The sequence below is a fragment of the Arctopsyche grandis genome, chromosome 2, assembly GCF_051622035.1.
Source record: "Arctopsyche grandis isolate Sample6627 chromosome 2, ASM5162203v2, whole genome shotgun sequence".
Lineage (NCBI taxonomy): Eukaryota > Metazoa > Arthropoda > Insecta > Trichoptera > Hydropsychidae > Arctopsyche > Arctopsyche grandis.
The window spans coordinates 38,286,844-38,311,524 of NC_135356.1; the positions used below are offsets into that span (position 1 = coordinate 38,286,844).

The 24,681-nt window shown below is 39.6% G+C and overlaps 2 protein-coding genes across 2 annotated transcripts; both read left to right on the forward strand.

The window, feature by feature from the left end:
- Positions 1 to 2,771: 2,771 nt before the first annotated feature.
- LOC143922587 (uncharacterized) lies at positions 2,772 to 4,970 on the forward strand. Its single transcript, XM_077445891.1, has 3 exons — positions 2,772 to 2,971; positions 3,249 to 3,413; positions 3,911 to 4,970. Exons 2-3 carry the CDS (start codon positions 3,253 to 3,255, stop codon positions 4,686 to 4,688), a joined length of 939 nt encoding a protein of 312 aa, XP_077302017.1. The 5' UTR covers positions 2,772 to 2,971; positions 3,249 to 3,252; the 3' UTR covers positions 4,689 to 4,970.
- A 1,144-nt stretch (positions 4,971 to 6,114) lies between these two features.
- LOC143922588 (tyrosine-protein phosphatase 69D-like) lies at positions 6,115 to 8,568 on the forward strand. The gene is made up of 5 exons (XM_077445892.1): positions 6,115 to 6,352; positions 6,431 to 6,562; positions 6,636 to 6,787; positions 6,830 to 6,965; positions 7,045 to 8,568. The coding sequence occupies exons 1-5, from the start codon at positions 6,308 to 6,310 to the stop codon at positions 7,090 to 7,092; spliced, it is 513 nt and encodes a 170-aa protein (XP_077302018.1). The 5' UTR covers positions 6,115 to 6,307; the 3' UTR covers positions 7,093 to 8,568.
- Positions 8,569 to 24,681: the final 16,113 nt, after the last annotated feature.

Consider the following 24,681-nt stretch of genomic DNA (forward strand, 5'->3'; position numbering starts at 1 on the left):
GCAAATATATCATTAAGATGAAGAATGTATCTTCGAAGATATAGCTCCATATCTCCATGTCTACTGTGCAGCAGGGGGAGTTGCGGGGTTAATTTGAAAACAAGGCCTAGGTGGTGGAGGGTGAGGGAGATCTTCAGTATTGGGTGGCGGCGGGGCCTTTGCAGAATAAATACCAACAGTTGAATCTTGGGATCCGAATCTGGTCTTCGTACATATACCCATCTTTCAGGCTGAGAAGAACACCGCTAAATCTAAAGTAAATACAATAAATAATATTATTATATGTATATATAAGTATATTTATTACGAAAGTTGGAGTATGGTAGAAAGGTGGAATATATATTAATAAATTCTAGATGGAAATCATCGATACATAACGTCAAAACATATCCAGGTGCAGATTGCGGATCTGACCATACTTGTTGCTAAATTTCGACTGAAATTGAAAATTATTAAAAGACATCAAAATAAAGCAATTAAACTCACCAATGATGATGTAATTAATTTTGGCAATGTAATCAGAGAAAAAGATGCAGAATTCCAAATAAATCCTAATTTAGATGTAGAAGAGTCTTGGAAAAAGTTTTAAAGATCTCATAATTCGGTATGCCAGAAAACATCAAACACCGCAAAATGAACATCGTAAGTCTATCATCTCTGATTCAACTTGGGTTACGATAAAATAACGTAAAAGACATAAACAAACTGGCTTAACTTTTGACTTTGTGAACAGGGACTATCTGTGGAAAGTTCGACTGGACATGGGAGTCCCCATACATCTTGTAAAAATAATATATAACTTGTATAATGATAACAATGCAGTAGTTCGAATCAATTCGCTAAACTCGACAAATTTTCGAGTACAACGTGCAGTAAGGCAAGGGTGTATATTATCTCCAGACCTATTTAATATATATGGAGAGTATATAATGCGTAGAGCACTGGATGGTTGGAAGGGTGGAGTGTCCATTGGTGGAAAAAAACTATCCAATCTTCGGTATTTTGGTATTTCGGTATTTTGGTTGAACCACTGCCTCAGGTTTTTCAGCCAGGACGACCTTCTTCTTCCCGTGTTCCAGATAGCAGTCAACAAAGTCATCATTGGAAACATGATTGCAAACTTCCGGTAACGGATAAGGCACTAAAAGAAGAAGACTATATGGATGCGAAACAGGAACTCTGAAGATTTCTACTTTATGCCAATATTTGTCGCCCCTTTAAATCCGCCACCCCTTGGCAAATGCCCTGTTTGCCACCCCCTAGATCTAGGCTTGTGAGTCAGTGCATCGTTTCGTAGATATGGTTTGCGTGCACTTTTTCACATTTCGTAAGCCGAATTCGTCAACTGTGTCTGTACAAAGTTCATATTTTGAAATTCAAAATATTGAGAAAATGCATTTTTGGTACATTTTTTAGGTCAAAGCAATACGATAGTGCATATGTAGATATTTTGACATATATTGTGAAATTTGCAACAATCGACACTTTTTCCCTATAAATTTCGTATTACTTGCCATATCAATTCATTACCAACGTCACTGTCCGTCTCTAAGGAAATTAAAAAGTGAGTAGCTTTGGTATACCTTCCGTTATATATATTGCTGTCGGTTCCCTCATCACTGAGGATCGTGACTATGATGTCCGGTCAACCAGCTTCTTCCATTGAGTTCTTAATTCGGCCAGGCGAAGACTTGCTACCTTGGAAGCGCCCGTCACTGCAGATACTTGGTCAGTCCAGGGGGATGTGGGGGATCTGCCTCTGCTTCTTCTGCCTTCGACGTTACCAACCACAACCAACCGCTCCAGGCTCTTCTCACCTCTTCGTGCAATGTGGCCGAACAACCGCAATATAGTTGACAGTCTATCCTTGATTTTTAATTCTTCAAGAATAGACACATTCGTGCTAAGTTTGTCGGTCTAAGGCACGCGCAGTAGCCATCTCCAGGACCACATCTCGAAGGCATCGATTCTCTGTCTATCCGCCGCCGCCTTCATGGTCCACGTCTCGACTCCATAAAGGCAGACAGAAAAGACGAGACTCTTCACGAGACGGATTTTGACAGCAGTTGTAATGGCTCTTTTCTTCCAAATCTTCGTTAGTTGTGACATTGCCGATTTTGCTAATGTAATCCGGCGCCGTATTTCCAATTCGCTGCCCCCCCGTTGATAGATATGAGTGACCCCAAATAGACAAAATTATCAACCAGCTCTATACCGCTTAAAGCTGAGTTGTTGTTTTGCAGCTGTTGGTGACGGTCAATTATCATAATTTTTGTTTTGGGGTGGTTTATATGGAGTCCAAGCACATTACTCTCTGTCTCAACACGACGGATCATTTCGGCCATTTCTTCATGATTATTAGCTATGAGCGTTGTGTCATCCGCATACCGAAGATTGGATAGTTTTTTTCCACCAATGGACACTCCACCCTTCCAACCATCCAGTGCTCTACGCATTATATACTCTCCATATACATATATTAAATAGGTCTGGAGATAATATACACCCTTGCCTTACTGCACGTTGTACTCGAAAATTTGTCGAGTTTAGCGAATTGATTCGAACTACTGCATTGTTATCATTATACAAGTTATATATCTCTTACAAACACAACCGGTGTTTTGTTAGACCGGGACACGGTCAACACACCTGTCCCGCGTACTAAAGATCAAATGGCCAACAACTGCAGCGTTTTCCCTATTCGAATTTCATATTTCGAATTATCGAGGAGTTTAATATTTCTTAAATTCCTAGAATAACTACCACTCTATCAGTATTGTGGATGAGCATCAACGATTTTAACATGCCATATTTCCATTAATATTGGTAAAATTCTTGTCGAACACTTTGAGTTGACACATGGGTCGCGGTCACGTTCACGTTGGCAGCCGTGTGGTTCAAACGTTTGGAATTCGACGGTTGCGGTTGCGGTTGCGCTTGTCATTGAATGGCCGTTGCGACTGCTTTCTACGTAAGTCTACTTCTATTCATCATTAATATAACGAATTCATTCAATAACGAGTTCTGTTGACGGGTTACTCTTATTCAAATTTATCATTACAAAGCGTCAGCAATCAATATTACCCATTAATGATCGATTGTGTGATTGTCCTATTCAAATTTAGCTTAACAAATGTTCGGTTTGGCCGGAACAAAATTATATTTTTGACCATATCTCGTTTAAGATTCTATTCCTGTTAAAAAATTGAGATTTCCCTTTTTTTTATATGTAAATAAATTCATTTCAGAAAAATGCAACCAGAAAAATTGCGGCGGCGCTCTTCAATTTTAAAACCACCCAAAGCAAGAAATCCACTATCGGATCTGGATGCGGAACAAAATGATGCAGAGAATGATGGAACTACGTTTGATAAAAATAAACGAGTCAGCTTTTCGAGTAAAAAAGGAGTCGCGTAAGATTATTTTATAAATAAACCGAAAATATATAAAAAATAATAAATAAATTTTGAAGGTATCGTGTAGTTAATAAATTAATTTTCATGATGTTTAAAAAGTTCAACCCAAGCTCGGCACACTTTACTTGGCTTTACATGGTTGCTTTATAGTTGCTCTGTATACATACATTCAAATACACAATTGAAGAAAAATAATATGCCTGTAAATAATTAATATAACTATTTACTGCTTTGAAGGACTAGAAAAAGCAAGGCACAACTGCAAGAGTTGGATCAATTTTATAAACCGGGTCATTTCACAACAATGGATGGGGCCAATTAAATAAAATTGTAATACAATGACACCAATCGATGTCAAATTAAAATATTATCATCATATAAAGCATCATCGAGGTCACAAAAGTCTTTCAAGTTGCCGTGTTCTTGTATTTTTTTTTAAATTTAAAATTCACTGGTCAACAAATTTAATTTATTTAAAATATTTCAATTCACAGGCTCTTCACAATGACCGATCATGGAAATACAATATGGCACAATTTTTACGAAGAACCAAACAAGCCGGATGTTTCCGAAACTAGTGATGTAGCCGAATCTCTCATTCAAAAGCTGGAAGCATCCATCAATCAACAGAGAGTGTCTCAAGGCGAGCAAAATGCCGCTGAGGATATGGAAGACGATGATCGGTGCGTGAACATCAGCGCTATGATAAACAGTCTGACGAAAATCAACAGCGAAAATGTTCCCGATGCGTCTTGTTTCAACATAACGAATCCTTTCCTATCCGACCGTACCGAGGCTCTCATCAATTTTCAAATAAAAAAAGATGCTCCGTTCAATTTGACGGATGGAGAGAATAAATTGGAGAAACTTGTAACTAAACAGTCGCCTAAAAGTGACGTGTGCGACGACAGCGACATGTCCATCACGCAAACTATTTCAATCCCCGTTCAAATCATGACGAATGAATCCACAAAGCAAAAACCCATCGTGGCGAATACTTTTGTTTATCCCGATGTAAGAGATAAAAAAGAAACATGGATGCACGATAAAGAAAATATACAAATTCCGATGTACACGAAGGAATTCAACGATGTTGAAAACGACATGAATGCTTACAACGATCGTTACGCTAGAAACGATATCCAACAAGACTATGAAAACAGCTCGAATGAAAACAGCATTGCATCGACTCGAAACGTAATGCAAAAGAGCTGCGATCTATCAATAACTTCCGCGCTCTCGCAAATGATCAACGATATATGTAGAATGTAAGCAAAACAAAAATGCAAGAAACGATGTGCCAAAAATAAAGAGGACCTCTACAGTTCCAAGTCATAATGTAAATAATGCGGGAAGATCTTCTAAATGTGACATATCTATAATGACAGCAATTTCGCAAATGATACATGATATCGAAGATAAACAAAAGAAAAATTCTGACGATCATTATCATGTTCAAAACATTCTGGAAAATTCTCACAATTCAATTGAATTTAATTTAGATGACACCAAAAATCCTATTAAAGATAGAATACAAACAGAGCCGATACATTCAAAAGAAACAAAGATAAATATGTCTATGACGTGCACGACGTCTGCTTCTAGACCAACTGATGCAGATCTTGAAATTCGTTCCAAAAATAAAAGAAGGACCACAATAGTTTTCAATCCGGAAGATGTAGATTGTAATATGTCCATGACATGTGTAGCTCCGGCTACTGTAGCTAATCCTGATAGCTGTAGCAAAGATAAAAGAAGAACTATAGTCTTTGGTTCGGAGGAACTAGACGGAAATATGTCTATAACATGTGGTATACCAAATTTAGATATGGAAGTATTGAATAAGGAAAATTTTGCCATTCGGGACGACAACACTAAAAACAGGAGACAAACTGTAATTTTTGATTCAAATACACCAGATGGTAACATGTCGATAACATGTAGTATACCTAATTCAGATATAGAAGTATTACATAAAGAAAATGTTGTCGTTCAAGACGATAACATCAAAAATAGAAGAAGAACTATAGTTTTTGATTCAAGAGCACCGGATGGTAATATGTCTATGACATCTTGTATACCGACATTAGAAATGGAGCTATTGAATAAAGAAAATTTTGTCTTTGAAGATAATAATACTAATAATAGAAGGAGAACTGTTGTCTTTGATGCAAAACAACCAGATGGTAATATGTCTATAACATGCATACTTCCGAATGTTGAATTGAATAAATCAAACGGGCAACGTTTAGTTGAGTCACATGATTGCAACAAGAGTAGGAAGCCGACATCATTAAATTCTGATTGTTTGACACCTATTTCCAACTCTGCTACTTCTGTTAGTGGTAAAAGAATGGCTGATGAAAAACAACTAGAAGGCAATATGTCGATGACTTCTGTAGTACCCATTTTTGATTCAACAAAATTAATTAAGGAACCGGTAGTCAATTCTAATAATTATGAAAAAGGCAAAAGGACGACCATAGTTTTTGATGCAAAGGCACTAGATGGAAATATGTCCATGACAACCTGCATACCCACATTGAACCAGAATTATTGGACAAGGAAAATATTGTCAGCCAAAATAATAACAAGGACGAAAGAAGAACTGTTGTTTTTGATTCAAAGGCACCGAATGACAATATGTCAATGATATCTTGTATTACGATGGTAACGTATTGCTGAGTGTTCTTAATGCGGGTACAGTTTTATCATCGAGGCTATCGCTGTAGTTATTTGAAATTTTCCGTGGACATTCCTCACTTGACAACAATATAACGCCTAAAGCCACTTCTATTATTATAGCATTTCTCTGCATAGGATACGATAATGCAGAGTCGTATATTATAGCACAAGATCCATTACCGTCGACGATAGCAGACTTTTGGAGAATGGTTTCAGACCACGAAATCAGCACTATCGTCATGTTGAGTGAGGTGAGATAGTCGGCGATGTTTTCATACGGGTCAAAGTCGGAATCTATAGTAAAATGCATTTTTATTTTTAACCAACAGTTGGGCGAAGGAAAGTGTCCTCGATATTGGGACGACGATGAAATCCAGTACGATCATATCAACGTCACTTACCTACTTAGCGAATCCTGTCCGTATTATACTAGACGAGAGTTCCAAGTCACCAATACGAAGGTATATTTCAAGATTCAAGTTTGACAGTCCTATTTATTACAGTATTTCTTAAATGCCGATTTGTATTCATTAGAATCAAGATAGAATTAGAGTCACTCAACTGCAATACCACGGCTGGCCGACCGTCAGCGGACAGGTCCCAGAAGTTACCAGAGGGTTGATAGAACTGGTCGGACAGAGTGGAGTGACCATGTCTTCGAGTACGCCGATTTTAGTTCACTGCAGGTACGCAATCGATGTGTAAATTAATGTGTGCTTTTTTCACAGCCAAGGTACGGATCGCTCGTCGATGTTTGTCGCTTTGAGTATTCTAACGATCCAACTCCGCACAGAAAAACGGGTCGACGTATCGACAGTGACGAGGAAACTCCGGTGTCAGAGGATGGGTTGTTTGGACACGTTTGTGAGTCTTGTTTCAAGTCAATGTGTAAAAAAATACGTAGTAAAAAATACAAATTTTCATTTTTCTCGTATGATTTCAGTTGCAATACGAGTTTCTTCATCGGGCCATTGTGAACTATGTTGCATAAGTTGCATAACTTGCTCAGTGATAGTTAAGTGTCAAAAAGACTTGTGTGATCTTTTATAATACATTTATATATGTATGTATATTATTATGAACACTTTTTCAGCAAATTGATTATCGATTTTTATGAAAATCCTAACGCGCATATTTTCATTTAGTATTATCGTTGCATGACGAGACACGTTTTCATCGGGATTTTTATCAAAGGCATATTGTATGTATGTTTTCATTGCCATATTTTACTATAATATATCGGGCTTAAAAAGTGTGTTCAATACCACCTATCTAATTGAGGTTATTCACGACGATATGTTCATGCTTTGTTTTGATTACTTCATCGCATACAACAAACAGCACATATGTACCTGCGAAAGCACACATTTTTTACTTTTTGATAAGTTTTAACGTAATGATAATATATTCTGTATGTTTGTTTTATTTTTGATTTCGTGTACAGGTTTCGGGAATAGTCTCACGATATATTTTCAATTCTGCTCTGAATCGAAGCATATTCTTAATCTCATCAATGCAATGAAACTCATCGGAGTGGGAATTCAAACAAGGTGTACGTACAGACGAGTGAGATTTAGGCACAATTTTCATTCAAAATCGAATATTGCTAAATAGAACTATAATCGAAATGTGATATTCGTATAGTAGAATGATTCAATTCTCATCTTTTTTTATTTTAGTATACGCACTTTGATCCAGATGAAGTTTCTCTCATCTTTGTAATATATGTACTTGAACAATTCCATTTGAATTTAATTTTTTTTTACGTAACAGAAAGAACACGAATGACATATGTAAGTGTTGTGTCTCAGGACTGATGAGGGTTAAATTTAATTCATTCTCTACCAAAAAAAAATTCCGTCCAGAGACGGAAGCAAAAGTTTCAAGCTTCGAAGAGTTTCATTGTGTGTATGGTTTATATTGTATAAACAAGTATATGAAATGAGCTTGTTTGCGACATTTAGAGAAGAGTTTGTGTGTCTGTGGATTATATTAAAACAACGGATTCACGAATGAGCGAATATATTCGTTGTGGGACTATTCTCGACTGTACCTTAATTTTTTATTTAATAATTTGCAATAATTCGATTATTGCAAGGAATCTACTTGTAAATCTACGTCATTTATTTAGGATACGATCAGGAAGTGTTGTGTACGAGTGATATTTTGAATAGCAATCGAGAGTCTCTTAGGATTTGTAATTTTCGATCGAGGATATTTATAGTGAGATTTGTTATAAAAATCTATTTATTTTTTATACTGTTAATTTTCGTCGGAAAACACACTTTTCTACCGCATTTGGGTGCCATCGCATTATATTATACATGTATCGAGTCTTATGACGGTTTCATAATTTTTTACACTTGGAATAGTAATAATAAAAAGAACAACGTCGACGTTTACACGTACGTATGTTGAAATGATGCGACAACAATGATCTGAATTTGTTACGTTGACGGTGGAAGGGAAAAAGAGAAAAGAAAAAGGAGAAAGGACGACGGATTGTTAAGTTGTGCCATAAAAATCAGCATTGCGAATGTTTCCTTTACATATAAAAATTACGTGTATTTAAGAGTTTCATCTAAGAGCCGAACTGAAATATATTTGTAGCTTTTGTAAACTTTATACATGAAATCGGTTTTTTTATTATTATATTATAAATTAATTTAGACATAAAAATTCATCGGTGATAAACGTAACTTAATATTCATAAATAGTTTTTCAATATATTGCGATTTTTACATTGTATTGAATAAATAAATAAAATTAGAACTGAGAACTGAACACGAATAAATCTGAACTTTCTCATATCTTGAATGAAATACAACTAGAAAAAAATATTAGATTTTTATAAATATTTATTTTGTAAGTGCGATTGTATGCTTAGGCAATTGTGTCATTTCATTTTGTTGTATTTTTTGTAAATTTATTGTATAGAAAAATATTGTGCGAGGCGTGACGATACATTGACGGTTCATCTGCAATACCAGGCCTGTTCTTAGTCGAAAGCATACGACAGATTGGACTCAAACTACTGTCAACTTCGCTCGATCAGTTGGAGGCTAGAGTCCAATTCGCCATATGTTTGTTCTTAGAGCTGAAATGGGGCAAAAAGTAAATTCAACATTTCATTATGACGGTTTGAACCAGCCGTAAACTCGGTTCCATTCAACTAGTCGCTGGAAATCCATCATGGAGTTTGACGAGACTTGGCAACGGCTTTCCAATTCAGTGCGTATATTATTTAGTCAGTTCAATTACGATACAATCTCAATTTTGGGTTCCTAATTTACGAATGAATTTGTGTAATATTTTGTGCAAATTAAAAGTTTTTCCTTGTTCTTTACGTGCATAACGATGATGTTTCAGTTTTAGCGTTAAAGCTTATCGCATTGTAACTGTAATATTGGGCAAATAACAATAGCTTATCTTAGTCAGTGTTCTCGATAAGGTGTACGATAAGTTGATAGTCACATTCAATTTTAATTATTATTATAAAAATAATGTAATTCGTAAAATGACGTTAATGATAAACCTAGTGCGTATACATTGTGAAGAAGGCACAATTTTTTGATATGAAACCTTTTGAACTAATTAGTGTTTTTTACTATACATTTATAGGAGATTATTACTTAGATATTAAGAAATAAGAATCACAATTAATTTTCTATAAAAAATGAATATTTGAAAAATATAAATACGCATTATTTGACAGGTTGACCGGATTATTTTTTGAAATGTAATGTTCAGTTTTTAAATTGAAATAATATGTACAACAGAAACGGTCGCTCCTTTTCTTTACGGTCAAAATATTATTATTTTCTTTTGAATATTCATTTCTAATTCAATATGTATGTATGTACATATAAAGAAAATATGTGTAGTGCGTTTAGAGATTCGGAGCAGAATTTGAGTGTTAATATAATACTCTTATCGAATAAGCATTTGTGGCAATATCCGGTTTATTTAATTTTGCACCGAAAACTGTCTGGATCCAATCTGCATTCGAATTATTCTGCGTTTCGCATCTGAACAGACTCTAGTTTGTCTCAAACGTGGCGTTATTCTTGTATTATTGTAATAAATAAATATTTCGTTACCACCGAATAGAGTGTTGCATTTATAGAATTGTTTTTGTTTTTATATCCAGTTAGTTCGTACAATAGACATGTGTATTAGATCCGAACCACGTATCAGATTCTGTGTTACGATAATTACATTTTCTCTCAAATGTAACATCTATTAGAAGTTGTTTATCCTCCGTGTAGATTATCGTTTGTAAAATTTGCACAAGTTGGGGTTTCTAATTAGGATTTTGCGTTGAAACCATTAAACAATTGTAAATGATAATAATGATGTATGTATTTTTCGGTTTAACAATGTCGTGAATTATCTTTTTCGAAGACCTGCATGCTAGGATTGTATAGTAATTATTTTTTGACCTCTTATTGTGTATTTATATGCAAATCTATCTACATATATACATATATACATACACGATAATGACAATTTTTATATTTATAAATGCATATATATGTGTACGTATTATTCTATAGTTATATATTATTTATTTGAGGAATTTTTATTATTATATTATTTAAACGTCATTGTAAACAAAATATTTGTATAATAAATCTATTGTATTTGGATGCGTCTTTTTTTTAGAATATGGTTTTCTTTCAGAGTTATTGTCATATTGTTTTTGTTCATTGTCATATGTATTTGTTATTTTTGCGTAGGGGTGGGTTCAGGATTCAAATGAAAGGCCAAAGTCGCTTCACAACATTTATTCAACACGTAAAGTGGGATTCAGGAGGTCCACACGTAACCACCGCTCTCTCCAGAATACTTGATCCACCGTGAGTACCTCCTTATAAAGGACAAGTTGCCCAGCATAGCATCCCCGATTTGATGGCGTGTCTTTTGTCTCGGCATGTAGGTCTACCCTGGCGAGTCGCACGCACTCACCCCAGTTCTGAGAACTCTAGCGTATCCTTTGTTTGGGCACTAACACAGTCCCATTAGCCTAAACTGGGTTTTCTATTGTTCACCCTAGAATGCACTTAGACAGTGGATAATCTCTCCCACGTTCCCACGCTACATTATTGCTGTGGATTTGATTGACTAAAATCCTTGGATGACTTCACGAATTCGTTCTATATCTTTTAAAATAGTGGAGATCGTTAAATGAGACAATGACAACGAATATAAAAAAAATCGTATTGTTACATGAAAGTTATTTATCGTATTAATACGATGTTTGTAATATCTGACCATAGATGTCAGATATTGTTTAGATTTACATGTATCTATGTAATAATTATGTGGACCAGGAAGGCGCATTTGGGGTTTACCTGTTGAGCCTTCCTGGTATATTTGTATGTAAATAAATAAATAAATAAATGTCTTCGAGTACGCCGATTTTAGTACAATGCAGGTACACAATTATGGGGACTGATCTAGTTGTGAAGGTGTTCTTCACCACCAGTCCGCCATGTATTATAGACGAGTTCGTCTGTGTTTTGGTAGTTAATACTGCTGTTTGTTTGAATAAAGTTGTTTTATTGTTTGCCTAAATATTGTACAAGTGTATTAGAATATTTGGGGAAGTTTTCTTGAAGCGGCTATTGGCTGTTGACTTGGTGTCGTGATGGCCGCTGGATCTGCAATGTGTCGTTGCTCTGGATCCGGCTATGTTCAGATGTCTCTGGATATGGCAGTGTGTTGCTGGCTCGGCATTCGGCTATGTTCAGCAGGTCTCTGGATATGGCAGTGTGTTGCTGGCTCGGCATTCGGCTATGTTCAGCAGGTCTCTGGATATGGCAGTGTGTTGCTGGCTCGGCATTCGGCTATGTTCAGCAGGTCTCTGGATATGGCAGTGTGTTGCTGGCTCGGCATTCGGCTATGTTCAGCAGGTCTCTGGATATGGCAGTGTGTTGCTGGCTCGGCATTCGGCTATGTTCAGCAGGTCTCTGGATATGGCAGTGTGTTGCTGGCTCGGCATTCGGCTATGTTCAGCAGGTCTCTGGATATGGCAGTGTGTTGCTGGCTCGGCATTCGGCTATGTTCAGCAGGTCTCTGGATATGGCAGTGTGTTGCTGGCTCGGCATTCGGCTATGTTCAGCAGGTCTCTGGATATGGCAGTGTGTTGCTGGCTCGGCATTCGGCTATGTTCAGCAGGTCTCTGGATATGGCAGTGTGTTGCTGGCTCGGCATTCGGCTATGTTCAGCAGGTCTCTGGATATGGCAGTGTGTTGCTGGCTCGGCATTCGGCTATGTTCAGCAGGTCTCTGGATATGGCAGTGTGTTGCTGGCTCGGCATTCGGCTATGTTCAGCAGGTCTCTGGATATGGCAGTGTGTTGCTGGCTCGGCATTCGGCTATGTTCAGCAGGTCTCTTGATATGGCAGTGTGTTGCTGGCTCGGCATTCGGCTATGTTCAGCAGGTCTCTGGATATGGCAGTGTGTTGCTGGCTCGGCATTCGGCTATGTTCAGCAGGTCTCTGGATATGGCAGTGTGTTGCTGGCTCGGCATTCGGCTATGTTCAGCAGGTCTCTGGATATGGCAGTGTGTTGCTGGCTCGGCATTCGGCTATGTTCAGCAGGTCTCTGGATATGGCAGTGTGTTGCTGGCTCGGCATTCGGCTATGTTCAGCAGGTCTCTGGATATGGCAGTGTGTTGCTGGCTCGGCATTCGGCTATGTTCAGCAGGTCTCTGGATATGGCAGTGTGTTGCTGGCTCGGCATTCGGCTATGTTCAGCAGGTCTCTGGATATGGCAGTGTGTTGCTGGCTCGGCATTCGGCTATGTTCAGCAGGTCTCTGGATATGGCAGTGTGTTGCTGGCTCGGCATTCGGCTATGTTCAGCAGGTCTCTGGATATGGCAGTGTGTTGCTGGCTCGGCATTCGGCTATGTTCAGCAGGTCTCTGGATATGGCAGTGTGTTGCTGGCTCGGCATTCGGCTATGTTCAGCAGGTCTCTGGATATGGCAGTGTGTTGCTGGCTCGGCATTCGGCTATGTTCAGCAGGTCTCTGGATATGGCAGTGTGTTGCTGGCTCGGCATTCGGCTATGTTCAGCAGGTCTCTGGATATGGCAGTGTGTTGCTGGCTCGGCATTCGGCTATGTTCAGCAGGTCTCTGGATATGGCAGTGTGTTGCTGGCTCGGCATTCGGCTATGTTCAGCAGGTCTCTGGATATGGCAGTGTGTTGCTGGCTCGGCATTCGGCTATGTTCAGCAGGTCTCTGGATATGGCAGTGTGTTGCTGGCTCGGCATTCGGCTATGTTCAGCAGGTCTCTGGATATGGCAGTGTGTTGCTGGCTCGGCATTCGGCTATGTTCAGCAGGTCTCTGGATATGGCAGTGTGTTGCTGGCTCGGCATTCGGCTATGTTCAGCAGGTCTCTGGATATGGCAGTGTGTTGCTGGCTCGGCATTTGGCTATGTTCAGCAGGTCTCTGGATATGGCAGTGTGTTGCTGGCTCGGCATTCGGCTATGTTCAGCAGGTCTCTTGATATGGCAGTGTGTTGCTGGCTCGGCATTCGGCTATGTTCAGCAGGTCTCTGGATATGGCAGTGTGTTGCTGGCTCGGCATTCGGCTATGTTCAGCAGGTCTCTGGATATGGCAGTGTGTTGCTGGCTCGGCATTCGGCTATGTTCAGCAGGTCTCTTGATATGGCAGTGTGTTGCTGGCTCGGCATTCGGCTATGTTCAGCAGGTCTCTGGATATGGCAGTGTGTTGCTGGCTCGGCATTCGGCTATGTTCAGCAGGTCTCTGGATATGGCAGTGTGTTGCTGGCTCGGCATTCGGCTATGTTCAGCAGGTCTCTGGATATGGCAGTGTGTTGCTGGCTCGGCATTCGGCTATGTTCAGCAGGTCTCTGGATATGGCAGTGTGTTGCTGGCTCGGCATTCGGCTATGTTCAGCAGGTCTCTGGATATGGCAGTGTGTTGCTGGCTCGGCATTCGGCTATGTTCAGCAGGTCTCTGGATATGGCAGTGTGTTGCTGGCTCGGCATTCGGCTATGTTCAGCAGGTCTCTGGATATGGCAGTGTGTTGCTGGCTCGGCATTCGGCTATGTTCAGCAGGTCTCTGGATATGGCAGTGTGTTGCTGGCTCGGCATTCGGCTATGTTCAGCAGGTCTCTGGATATGGCAGTGTGTTGCTGGCTCGGCATTCGGCTATGTTCAGCAGGTCTCTGGATATGGCAGTGTGTTGCTGGCTCGGCATTCGGCTATGTTCAGCAGGTCTCTGGATATGGCAGTGTGTTGCTGGCTCGGCATTCGGCTATGTTCAGCAGGTCTCTGGATATGGCAGTGTGTTGCTGGCTCGGCATTCGGCTATGTTCAGCAGGTCTCTGGATATGGCAGTGTGTTGCTGGCTCGGCATTCGGCTATGTTCAGCAGGTCTCTGGATATGGCAGTGTGTTGCTGGCTCGGCATTCGGCTATGTTCAGCAGGTCTCTGGATATGGCAGTGTGTTGCTGGCTCGGCATTCGGCTATGTTCAGCAGGTCTCTGGATATGGCAGTGTGTTGCTGGCTCGGCATTCGGCTATGTTCAGCAGGTCTCTGGATATGGCAGTGTGTTGCTGGCTCGGCATTCGGCTATGTTCAGCAGGTCTCTGGATATGGCAGTGTGTTGCTGGCTCGGCATTCGGCTATGTTCAGCAGGTCTCTGGATATGGCAGTGTGTTGCTGGCTCGGCATTCGGCTATGTTCAGCAGGTCTCTGGATATGGCAGTGTGTTGCTGGCTCGGCATTCGGCTATGTTCAGCAGGTCTCTGGATATGGCAGTGTGTTGCTGGCTCGGCATTCGGCTATGTTCAGCAGGTCTCTGGATATGGCAGTGTGTTGCTGGCTCGGCATTCGGCTATGTTCAGCAGGTCTCTGGATATGGCAGTGTGTTGCTGGCTCGGCATTCGGCTATGTTCAGCAGGTCTCTGGATATGGCAGTGTGTTGCTGGCTCGGCATTCGGCTATGTTCAGCAGGTCTCTTGATATGGCAGTGTGTTGCTGGCTCGGCATTCCGCTATGTTCAGCAGGTCTCTGGATATGGCAGTGTGTTGCTGGCTCGGCATTCGGCTATGTTCAGCAGGTCTCTGGATATGGCAGTGTGTTGCTGGCTCGGCATTCGGCTATGTTCAGCAGGTCTCTGGATATGGCAGTGTGTTGCTGGCTCGGCATTCGGCTATGTTCAGCAGGTCTCTGGATATGGCAGTGTGTTGCTGGCTCGGCATTCGGCTATGTTCAGCAGGTCTCTGGATATGGCAGTGTGTTGCTGGCTCGGCATTCGGCTATGTTCAGCAGGTCTCTGGATATGGCAGTGTGTTGCTGGCTCGGCATTCGGCTATGTTCAGCAGGTCTCTGGATATGGCAGTGTGTTGCTGGCTCGGCATTCGGCTATGTTCAGCAGGTCTCTGGATATGGCAGTGTGTTGCTGGCTCGGCATTCGGCTATGTTCAGCAGGTCTCTGGATATGGCAGTGTGTTGCTGGCTCGGCATTCGGCTATGTTCAGCAGGTCTCTGGATATGGCAGTGTGTTGCTGGCTCGGCATTCGGCTATGTTCAGCAGGTCTCTGGATATGGCAGTGTGTTGCTGGCTCGGCATTCGGCTATGTTCAGCAGGTCTCTGGATATGGCAGTGTGTTGCTGGCTCGGCATTCGGCTATGTTCAGCAGGTCTCTGGATATGGCAGTGTGTTGCTGGCTCGGCATTCGGCTATGTTCAGCAGGTCTCTGGATATGGCAGTGTGTTGCTGGCTCGGCATTCGGCTATGTTCAGCAGGTCTCTGGATATGGCAGTGTGTTGCTGGCTCGGCATTCGGCTATGCTCAGAAGGTCTCTGGATGCGGCAGTGTGTTGCTGGCTCGTTCGGCTGGTCCGCTGCTGTGTGTCGGCGCTTGTTGCTGTGGGTCGACTGGTCTGCTGCTGTGGGTCGACTGAAGTTGTTGGGATTTCTTCTTTATGCCAATATTTGTCGCCCCTTTAAATCCGCCACCCCCGGGCAAATGCCCAGTTTGCCACCCCCTAGATCTAGGCTTGTGAGTCAGTGCATCGTTTCGTAAATACAGTTTGCGTGCACTTTTTCACATTTCGTAAGCCGAATTCGTCAACTGTGTTTGTACAAAGTTCATATTTTGAAATTCAAAATATTGATAAAATGCATTTTTGGTACATTTTTTAGGTCAAAACAATACGATAGTGCATATGTAGATATTTTGACATAAAATGTTGAAATATGCAACAATCGACATTTTTTCCCTATAAATTTCCTAGTACTTGTCATGTCAATTCATTACCAAAGTCACTGTCCATCTCTGAGGAAATCCACAAGTGAGTAGCTTTCTTATACCTTTAGTAATAAATATACTTATATATTTCATATATTTCATTGTATTTACTTTAGATTTGGCAGTATTCTTCTCTACCTGAAAGATGGGGATATGTAAAAAGACAAGATTTGGAACTGAAGAGTCAATGACCGAGATTATAAGACCACCTCCACTTACAATCCCACCAACCCCTCTACCACCTATCATTGTGATTGAACCCCCAACGCCAACTCGAAGTGTTGCACAGTAGACATGGAGATATGGATTTTAATGCTATATTTGCACATAAATGTATAAGATTTTTCGAGACTCAATAAATTTGTGATTTTTTAAAAGATCTATTTTTTAAATGGACAATCCACCTTTTCCACTTTTTTGGACACATCTGTACGTGCATGTGTGCATATGTGTACATACTCTCATATACGTAGATAGTAAATATTTGGACAGGGTACCGTCAAATTTCAAGTTATGGTGAATCTGTTTCCACCAGTGGAAAAAATTTTTTTTTTATAAATCGAATTCGCCTACTAGATTATCCAGAATGCTCATGCAGTTTTCACTGTATTTCGCAATGTAAAAGAAAGTGAAAATTCTCCAGCTGTATGTTGTCTCCATAGCAATAGTTTAAGCGCCTTGAAACACTTGAAATACATACAATTGAAAATACATATGGGGGAGTAAAATTTGAAATGATGTATTTCTGAGAATTTATATTAAGTAATTCGGATGTTTGGTCACATCCGAATTACACAGAATTTTAAGGGTTCCTGAAATGAACTTTTTTTAAAAGTAACATGTTTCCACAGAAAACAATATTATTAATAGATAACGCTATTATATAATATAGAGTACTGGCACGAAGAACGAATTGCTTATAATTCTACGTATAACTTTTGGTAACAAAACACATGATCGATAAATATGTATAAGGGTTTTTTACTATTTAGTTATTAAAATACGCACCCCAACTTTGTTTGAGCTCATTTTCGTTTGTGATTTCGAAGTATAACCAACTTTGAAAAAGCATGCTGAAAAATAGACAAAGAGAATCTGATTATCTCAAATATGGTCAGTTGACCTGATTATCTCAAATAGGTACCCTGGATATGTTCAGTGTCCGAATGTCTACTATCTATGTACCGGACATACATATGTATATGGGATTATGTACATACATATGTATGCACACATGCACGTACAGATGTGTCGAAATGGAAAAAAATGGAAAAGGTGGATGGTCTGATTAAAAAATAGATATTTTAAATTTTTCACAAATTTATTGAGCCTTGAAAAATCTCATAAATTTAAATGCAAATATCATTAAATGTATCATGAAAACAAAGAATGTATCTTCGAACATTAGGCTCCATATCTCCATGTCTACTGTGCAACAGTTCGAGTTGGCGTTGGGGGTTCAATCACAATGATAGGTGGTAGAGGGGTTGGTGGGATTGAAAGTGGAGGTGGTCTTATAATCTCGGTCATTGACTCTTCAGTTCCAAATCTTGTCTTTTTACATATCCCCATCTTTCAGGTACAGAAGAACACTGCCAAATCTAAAGTAAATACAATGACATATATGAAATATATAAGTATATTTATTACTAAAGGTATAAGAAAGCTACTCACTTGTGGATATCCTCAGAGATGGACAGTGACTTTGGTAATGAATTGACATGACAAGTACTAGGAAATTTATAGGGAAAAAATGTCGATTGTTGCATATTTCAACATTTTATGTCAAAATATCTACATATGCACTATCGTATTGTTTTGACCTAAAAAATGTACCAAAAATGCATTTTATCAATATTTTGAATTTCAAAATATGAACTTTGTACAAACACAGTTGACGAATTCGGCTTACGAAATGTGAAAAAGTGCACGCAAACTGTATTTACGAAACGATGCACTGACTCACAAGCCTAGATCTAGGGGGTGGCAAACTGGGCATTTGCCCGGGGTAGGCGGATTTAAAGGGGCGACAAATATTGGCATAAAGAAGAAATCTTCACAATACCCGTTTTGCATCCATATAGTCTTCTTCTTTTAGTGCCTTATCCGTTACCGGAAGTTTGCAATCATGTTTCCAATGATTACTCTGTTTACTGCTATCTGGAACACGGGAAGAAGAAGGTCGTCCTGGCTGAAAAACCTGAGGCAGTGGTTCAACCAAAATACCACTACACTGTTCCAGATAGCAGTCAACAAAGTCATCATTGGAAACATGATTGCAAACTTCCGGTAACGGATAAGGCACTAAAAGAAGAAGACTATATGGATGCGAAACAGGAACTCTGAAGATTTCTACTTTATGCCAATATTTGTCGCCCCTTTAAATCCGCCACCCCTTGGCAAATGCCCTGTTTGCCACCCCCTAGATCTAGGCTTGTGAGTCAGTGCATCGTTTCGTAGATATGGTTTGCGTGCACTTTTTCACATTTCGTAAGCCGAATTCGTCAACTGTGTCTGTACAAAGTTCATATTTTGAAATTCAAAATATTGAGAAAATGCATTTTTGGTACATTTTTTAGGTCAAAGCAATACGATAGTGCATATGTAGATATTTTGACATATATTGTGAAATTTGCAACAATCGACACTTTTTCCCTATAAATTTCGTATTACTTGCCATATCAATTCATTACCAAAGTCACTGTCCGTCTCTAAGGAAATTAAAAAGTGAGTAGCTTTGGTATACCTTCCGTTATATATATTGCTGTCGGTTCCCTCATCACTGAGGATCGTGACTATGATGTCCGGTCAACCAGCTTCTTCCATTGAGTTCTTAATTCGGCCAGGCGAAGACTTGCTACCTTGGAAGCGCCCGTCACTGCAGATACTTGGTCAGTCCAGGGGGATGTGGGGGATCTGCCTCTGCTTCTTCTGCCTTCGACGTTACCAACCACAACCAACCGCTCCAGGCTCTTCTCACCTCTTCGTGCAATGTGGCCGAACAACCGCAATATAGTTGACAGTCTATCCTTGATTTTTAATTCTTCAAGAAAAGACACATTTGTGCGTTTGTCGGTCCAAGTCAAGCGCAGTAGCCATCTCCAGGACCACATCTCGAAGGCATCGATTCTCTGTCTCGAAGGCACCGCCGCCTTCATGGTCCACGTCTCGACTCCATAAAGGCAGACAGAAAAGACGAGACTCTTCACGAGACGGATTTTGACAGCAGTTGTAATGGCTCTTTTCTTCCAAATCTTCGTTAGTTGTGACATTGCCGATTTTGCTAATGTAATCCGGCGCCGTATTTCCAATTCGCTGCCCCCGTTGATAGATATGAGTGACCCCAAATAGACAAAATTATCAACCAGCTCTATACCGCTTAAAGCTGAGTTGTTGTTTTGCAGCTGTTGGTGACGGTCAATTATCATAATTTTTGTTTTGGGGTGGTTTATATGGAGGCCAAGCACATTACTCTCTGTCTCAACACGACGGATCATTTCGGCCATTTCTTCATGATTATAAGCTATGAGCGTTGTGTCATCCGCATACCGAAGATTGGATAGTTTTTTTCCACCAATGGACACTCCACCCTTCCAACCATCCAGTGCTCTACGCATTATATACTCTCCATATATATATTAAATAGGTCTGGAGATAATATACACCCTTGCCTTACTGCACGTTGTACTCGAAAATTTGTCAAGTTTAGCGAATTGATTCGAACTACTGCATTGTTATCATTATACAAGTTATATATTATTTTTACAAGATGTATGGGGACTCCCATGTCCAGTAGAACTTTCCACAGATAGTCCCTGTTCACAAAGTCAAAAGTTAAGCCAGTTTGTTTAAGTCTTTTACGTTATTTTATCGTAACCCAAGTTGAATCAGAGATGAAAGACTTACGATGTTCATTTTGCGGTGTTTGATGTTTTCTGGCATACCGAATTATGAGATCTTTAAAAATTTTCCAAGACTCTTCTACATCTAAATTAGGATTTATTTGGAATTCTGCATCTTTTTCTCTGATTACATTACCAAAATTAATTACATCATCATTGGTGAGTTTAATTGCTTTATTTTGATGTCTTTTAATAATTTTCAATTTCAGTCGAAATTTAGCAACAAGTATGGTCAGATCCGCAATCTGCACCTGGATATGTTTTGACGTTATGTATCGATGATTTCCATCTAGAATTTATTTATATATATTCCACCTTTCTACCATACTCCACCTTTCGTAATAAATATACTTATATATATATATATATATATATACATATAATAATATTATTTATTGTATTTACTTTAGATTTAGCGGTGTTCTTCTCAACCTGAAAGATGGGTATATGTACGAAGACCAGATTCGGATCCCAAGATTCAACTGTTGGTATTTATTCTGCAAAGGCCCCGCCGCCACCCAATACTGAAGATCTCCCTCACCCTCCACCACCTAGGCCTTGTTTTCAAATTAACCCCGCAACTCCCCCTGCTGCACAGTAGACATGGAGATATGGAGCTATATCTTCGAAGATACATTCTTCATCTTAATGATATATTTGCACATAAATATAATTTGCACGTAATCTATAATTGGGTCAGATGTTTTTTTGTTATATTTATTCTACATCTGAGGCCTGTTGATTTTTCAATAAATAAATTCATAAGATTTTTCGAGGCTCAATAAATTTGTGAGAAATTTTAAAGATCTATTATTTAATTAGACCACCCACATTTTCCACTTTTCTCGACACATATTTACGTGCATATGTATGTAGATATGTGCGTACATTCTCCCATATACGTAGATCATAGATATTCGGACAATGAATATATCCGGCAAATTCCAAGTTACGGTGAATCTTTTTCCATTAGTGGAAATATACACATTTATATACATATTTATATATGTGCATATAATCCAGAATGTTCATGCAGTTTTCACTGTATTTCGCAATATAGAACGAAGTTCTTTAAGCGCAATCGTTTAAGCGCCTTTGCCAGTCATCTTCTTTAATTTTAAAAGAGGCACGTACACGCAAAATATACATATTTACGAAACGATGCACCGACTCACAAGTCTGGATCTAGGGGGTGGCAAACTGGGCATTTGCCCAGGGGTGGCGGATTTAAAGGGGCGACAAATGTAAGCATAAAGAAGAAATCTTCAGACTTCCCGTTTCGCATCCATATAGTAGTCTTCTTCTTTCAGTGGCTTATTCGTTACCGAACGTTTGCAATCATGTTTCCAATGATGACTTTGTTGGCTGCAATGGTATTTTGGTTGAACCACTGCCTCAGGTTTTTCAGATAGGACGTTCTTCTTCTTCCCGGGCCTCTCCTTTCGCACATATTTCCTGGGATGATGAGATGCAAGGGTTGATATGTTTCGGGGAGTCGCATTGCGTGACTAAAGTATTCGAGTTTTCGAATCTCGATGCTCTTGGCGATTTCTTTTGTTTTCTTCATTCGAGACAAAACACACTCATTTGTAACCTTTTATGTTCAGCTTATCTGTAGCATTATTCTGTATACCCATATTTCAACTGTTTCTATGTTTTCATAATAGTTTCAGTGAGGGTTCACGCTTCCACTGCGTATGAGAGAACTGAGAATACATAGCATCTCACTATCCTCATTCGGGTTTTCAGGGATAAATCTCGGCTACATAATCGTTTACCATGCACCCTTTTTTTTGATCTTTCGACTTAAGATCTTTCGATTTTCGATCTTTGCCTTCCGATGTTTGCGTTTTCCGGCGTTTCACAATCGGGGTCGTCACGGAGACCTACAATAATCACCCTGGCTTTTTCTATTCGGCATTTTATTTCATTCGTAAGATCCCACTTGGCATCTAAATTATGTAGAACCCTAATATACGGTCTTGTTGACTCTCTCCAGAAACACTCCTTCGACATTGCATGTCAATCCATCAGACTTGCAGATATTCATGTATTTTGTTATTTTTTTTTTTTTTTTGTTTTTTTTTTTTTTTTTTGGTGCCATCTTATCGATTTCCAATAAATCATCACCAGCGATATCGTTGCTCTTCAGATCATGTACGGGCACTACGGAATCATCACTCCGTCCCCAAAATTGTGAATTGGGCTTCTGAATCTCTCACATTCAGAACACCAATTCGTGAGGCTTTTTTCGCTTTAAACGCCTCTGCTGGTGAGTTGTGTCTAATAGCTGCAACGCTTCTATGTTAGGGTGACGGTGCAGTCTCAACTCGTGCCTCCCGGCGCATTCTCGGATGACTTCTTTTACTTTTTTGATTTTAAGGTCCTTGTGGATCTCTTCATTTGTGACGAAGCGATATGCATCGGTGATAATCCTCAAAAACTGGTTTTGACATCTTTGCATTTTTTCGATATTGGATGGCTTACTGCATCCCCACAGTTGTATGCCATATGTCCATATTGGCTTCACGATTGCCTGGTATATCAGTTTTTTGCATTGTAGGTCTAATTTGGAGTGTCTTCCTATTAGCCAATGCATTTCTCTTTGTTTAATTCGAATCTGTTCTATTTTTTTTTTAATGTGATGCCTCCACGTAAGCCTTGAGTCAAGATGCAGTCCTAAATATTTAGCTGACAAAGCTTGTGGAACTTGGATTCCGTTTATGAAAGTCTGAGTGCTGACACTATTTCGTCGCAGTGCAAATGTGACCTGCATTGATTTTAGCTCGTTGAGTTTCATTTTCCAGTCCTTGGTCCATTTGCTGATCTTGTCCAGTGCACGCTGCAGGCGTTCGAATGCTTCCTCCTGTGACTCGCTCGATGACATAATGACTGTGTCATCTGCAAATGTTCCAATGAATGTTTCTTCGCTTGTCGGGATGTCAGCAGTGTATATCAGGTACAGTATAGGCCCTATTACGCTTCCCTGTGGTACTCCTGCAGAGGCTGTGAAAAAGTTAGAGAATGCCTCCTCATGAGCAACTCTGAATTTGCGTCCGGATAAGTATGATTCCAGTAATTTGACATAATTTCCAGGTAATGACTTGCTGATTTTGTGGATAAGTCCTTCGTGCCATACCCTGTCGAAGGCCTGTGAGACATCAAGAAATACAGCCGGACAATACTTTTTTTCCTCTAGCGATTGCTCTATTTTTGAAATAACACGGTGCACTTGATCGATGGTAGAATGTTTCGACCTAAATCCAAATTGGAAGTCGGGAACATCGATTAAGGGCTTGAGTCTTTTTAATAATAGTTTTTCGAATAGCTTAGAGATTGCAGGCAACAAGGATATTGGTCTGTATGATGTTACTTGTTCGGGTGACTTTTCTGGTTTCTTCAACATTATGATTTGAGCAGTTTTGAAGCACTCTGGCACATGCTTGAGCCGGAAACATGCATTGTATAAGTATGTTAGCATGATAATAGCCTTTTTCGAAAGTTCCTTGAATAGTCCCGGTGAGATTTCGTCAATTCCAGGTGCCTTTTTAGGATTTATGTTGTCATCTATTTCTTTAGCTACTTCCATAGGGGTGACAGTTTTGATTAGTTGATGTGGTTGATACATTGGTGTATAATCAGCATCAGATTGAATATTGTGTGGTTGGAATACTGTCTCTAAGTGTTGTGCAAATAGCTCAGCTTTTTCTTTGTTGCTTCTGATCCACTCTCCTTGCGCATTTTTCAGAGGTGGTATTTGTAGAATTGGTCGTTTGAATTTTCTAGTTGCTTTCCATAGTGAATGATTTTTATCAGCTGCAGGGCCCAAACCTTCCAAATATTTTTCAAAACAATTTTGTTTGTGCTCTTTAATAAGTCGGTTAACTTTGTTACTTATGTGGTTAAATTCTCTTTTGTCTGCAATATTTCTGGTTCTATGCCATATTCGTCTTGTTCTACGTCTTTCTTTAATCAATTGTCTAATTTCCATGGGGTAATTAATGATTTGGTCTGGTTTTTCTTTTGGTACAGGTGTAGCTTCTTTCGCAGCCTCTCGTACAGAGTCAATAAAATTTTGAGTGTGTAGTTCGAGATCTTCTATAGTTTTAAGTTTCACTATTAAATTTATTGATTGGTCTAGTTTTTTTCTGAACATATCCCAGTTAGTGCGTTTATTTGTCAGGTTCTGTCTCCTTATTCTTTTAATTACCAGTGTGCTCAGTGTCATCAGCACTGGTGTGTGATCAGAAGTAAGGTCCTCTATTCCTTCGACCTCAATGTGGTTTGGGGCTATTCCTTTGGATATAAAAAAGTCAATTAAATCTGGTACCTTTTTACTGTCGGTCGGCCAGAAGGTTGGTTTTTGTGAGGAATGATACTCGCACGAAG

Bases quoted from the DNA above. Each gene is read 5' to 3' on its own strand.
- LOC143922587 (XM_077445891.1), top strand. From the start codon at position 3,253: ATGCAACCAGAAAAATTGCGGCGGCGCTCTTCAATTTTAAAACCACCC. The intron at 3,414-3,910 runs GTAAGATTATTT...TTCAATTCACAG, and splicing joins TCGAGTAAAAAAGGAGTCGC to GCTCTTCACAATGACCGATC.
- LOC143922588 (XM_077445892.1), top strand. From the start codon at position 6,308: ATGGTTTCAGACCACGAAATCAGCACTATCGTCATGTTGAGTGAG. The intron at 6,788-6,829 runs GTACGCAATCGA...CTTTTTTCACAG, and splicing joins CCGATTTTAGTTCACTGCAG to CCAAGGTACGGATCGCTCGT. The intron at 6,966-7,044 runs GTGAGTCTTGTT...GTATGATTTCAG, and splicing joins TGGGTTGTTTGGACACGTTT to TTGCAATACGAGTTTCTTCA.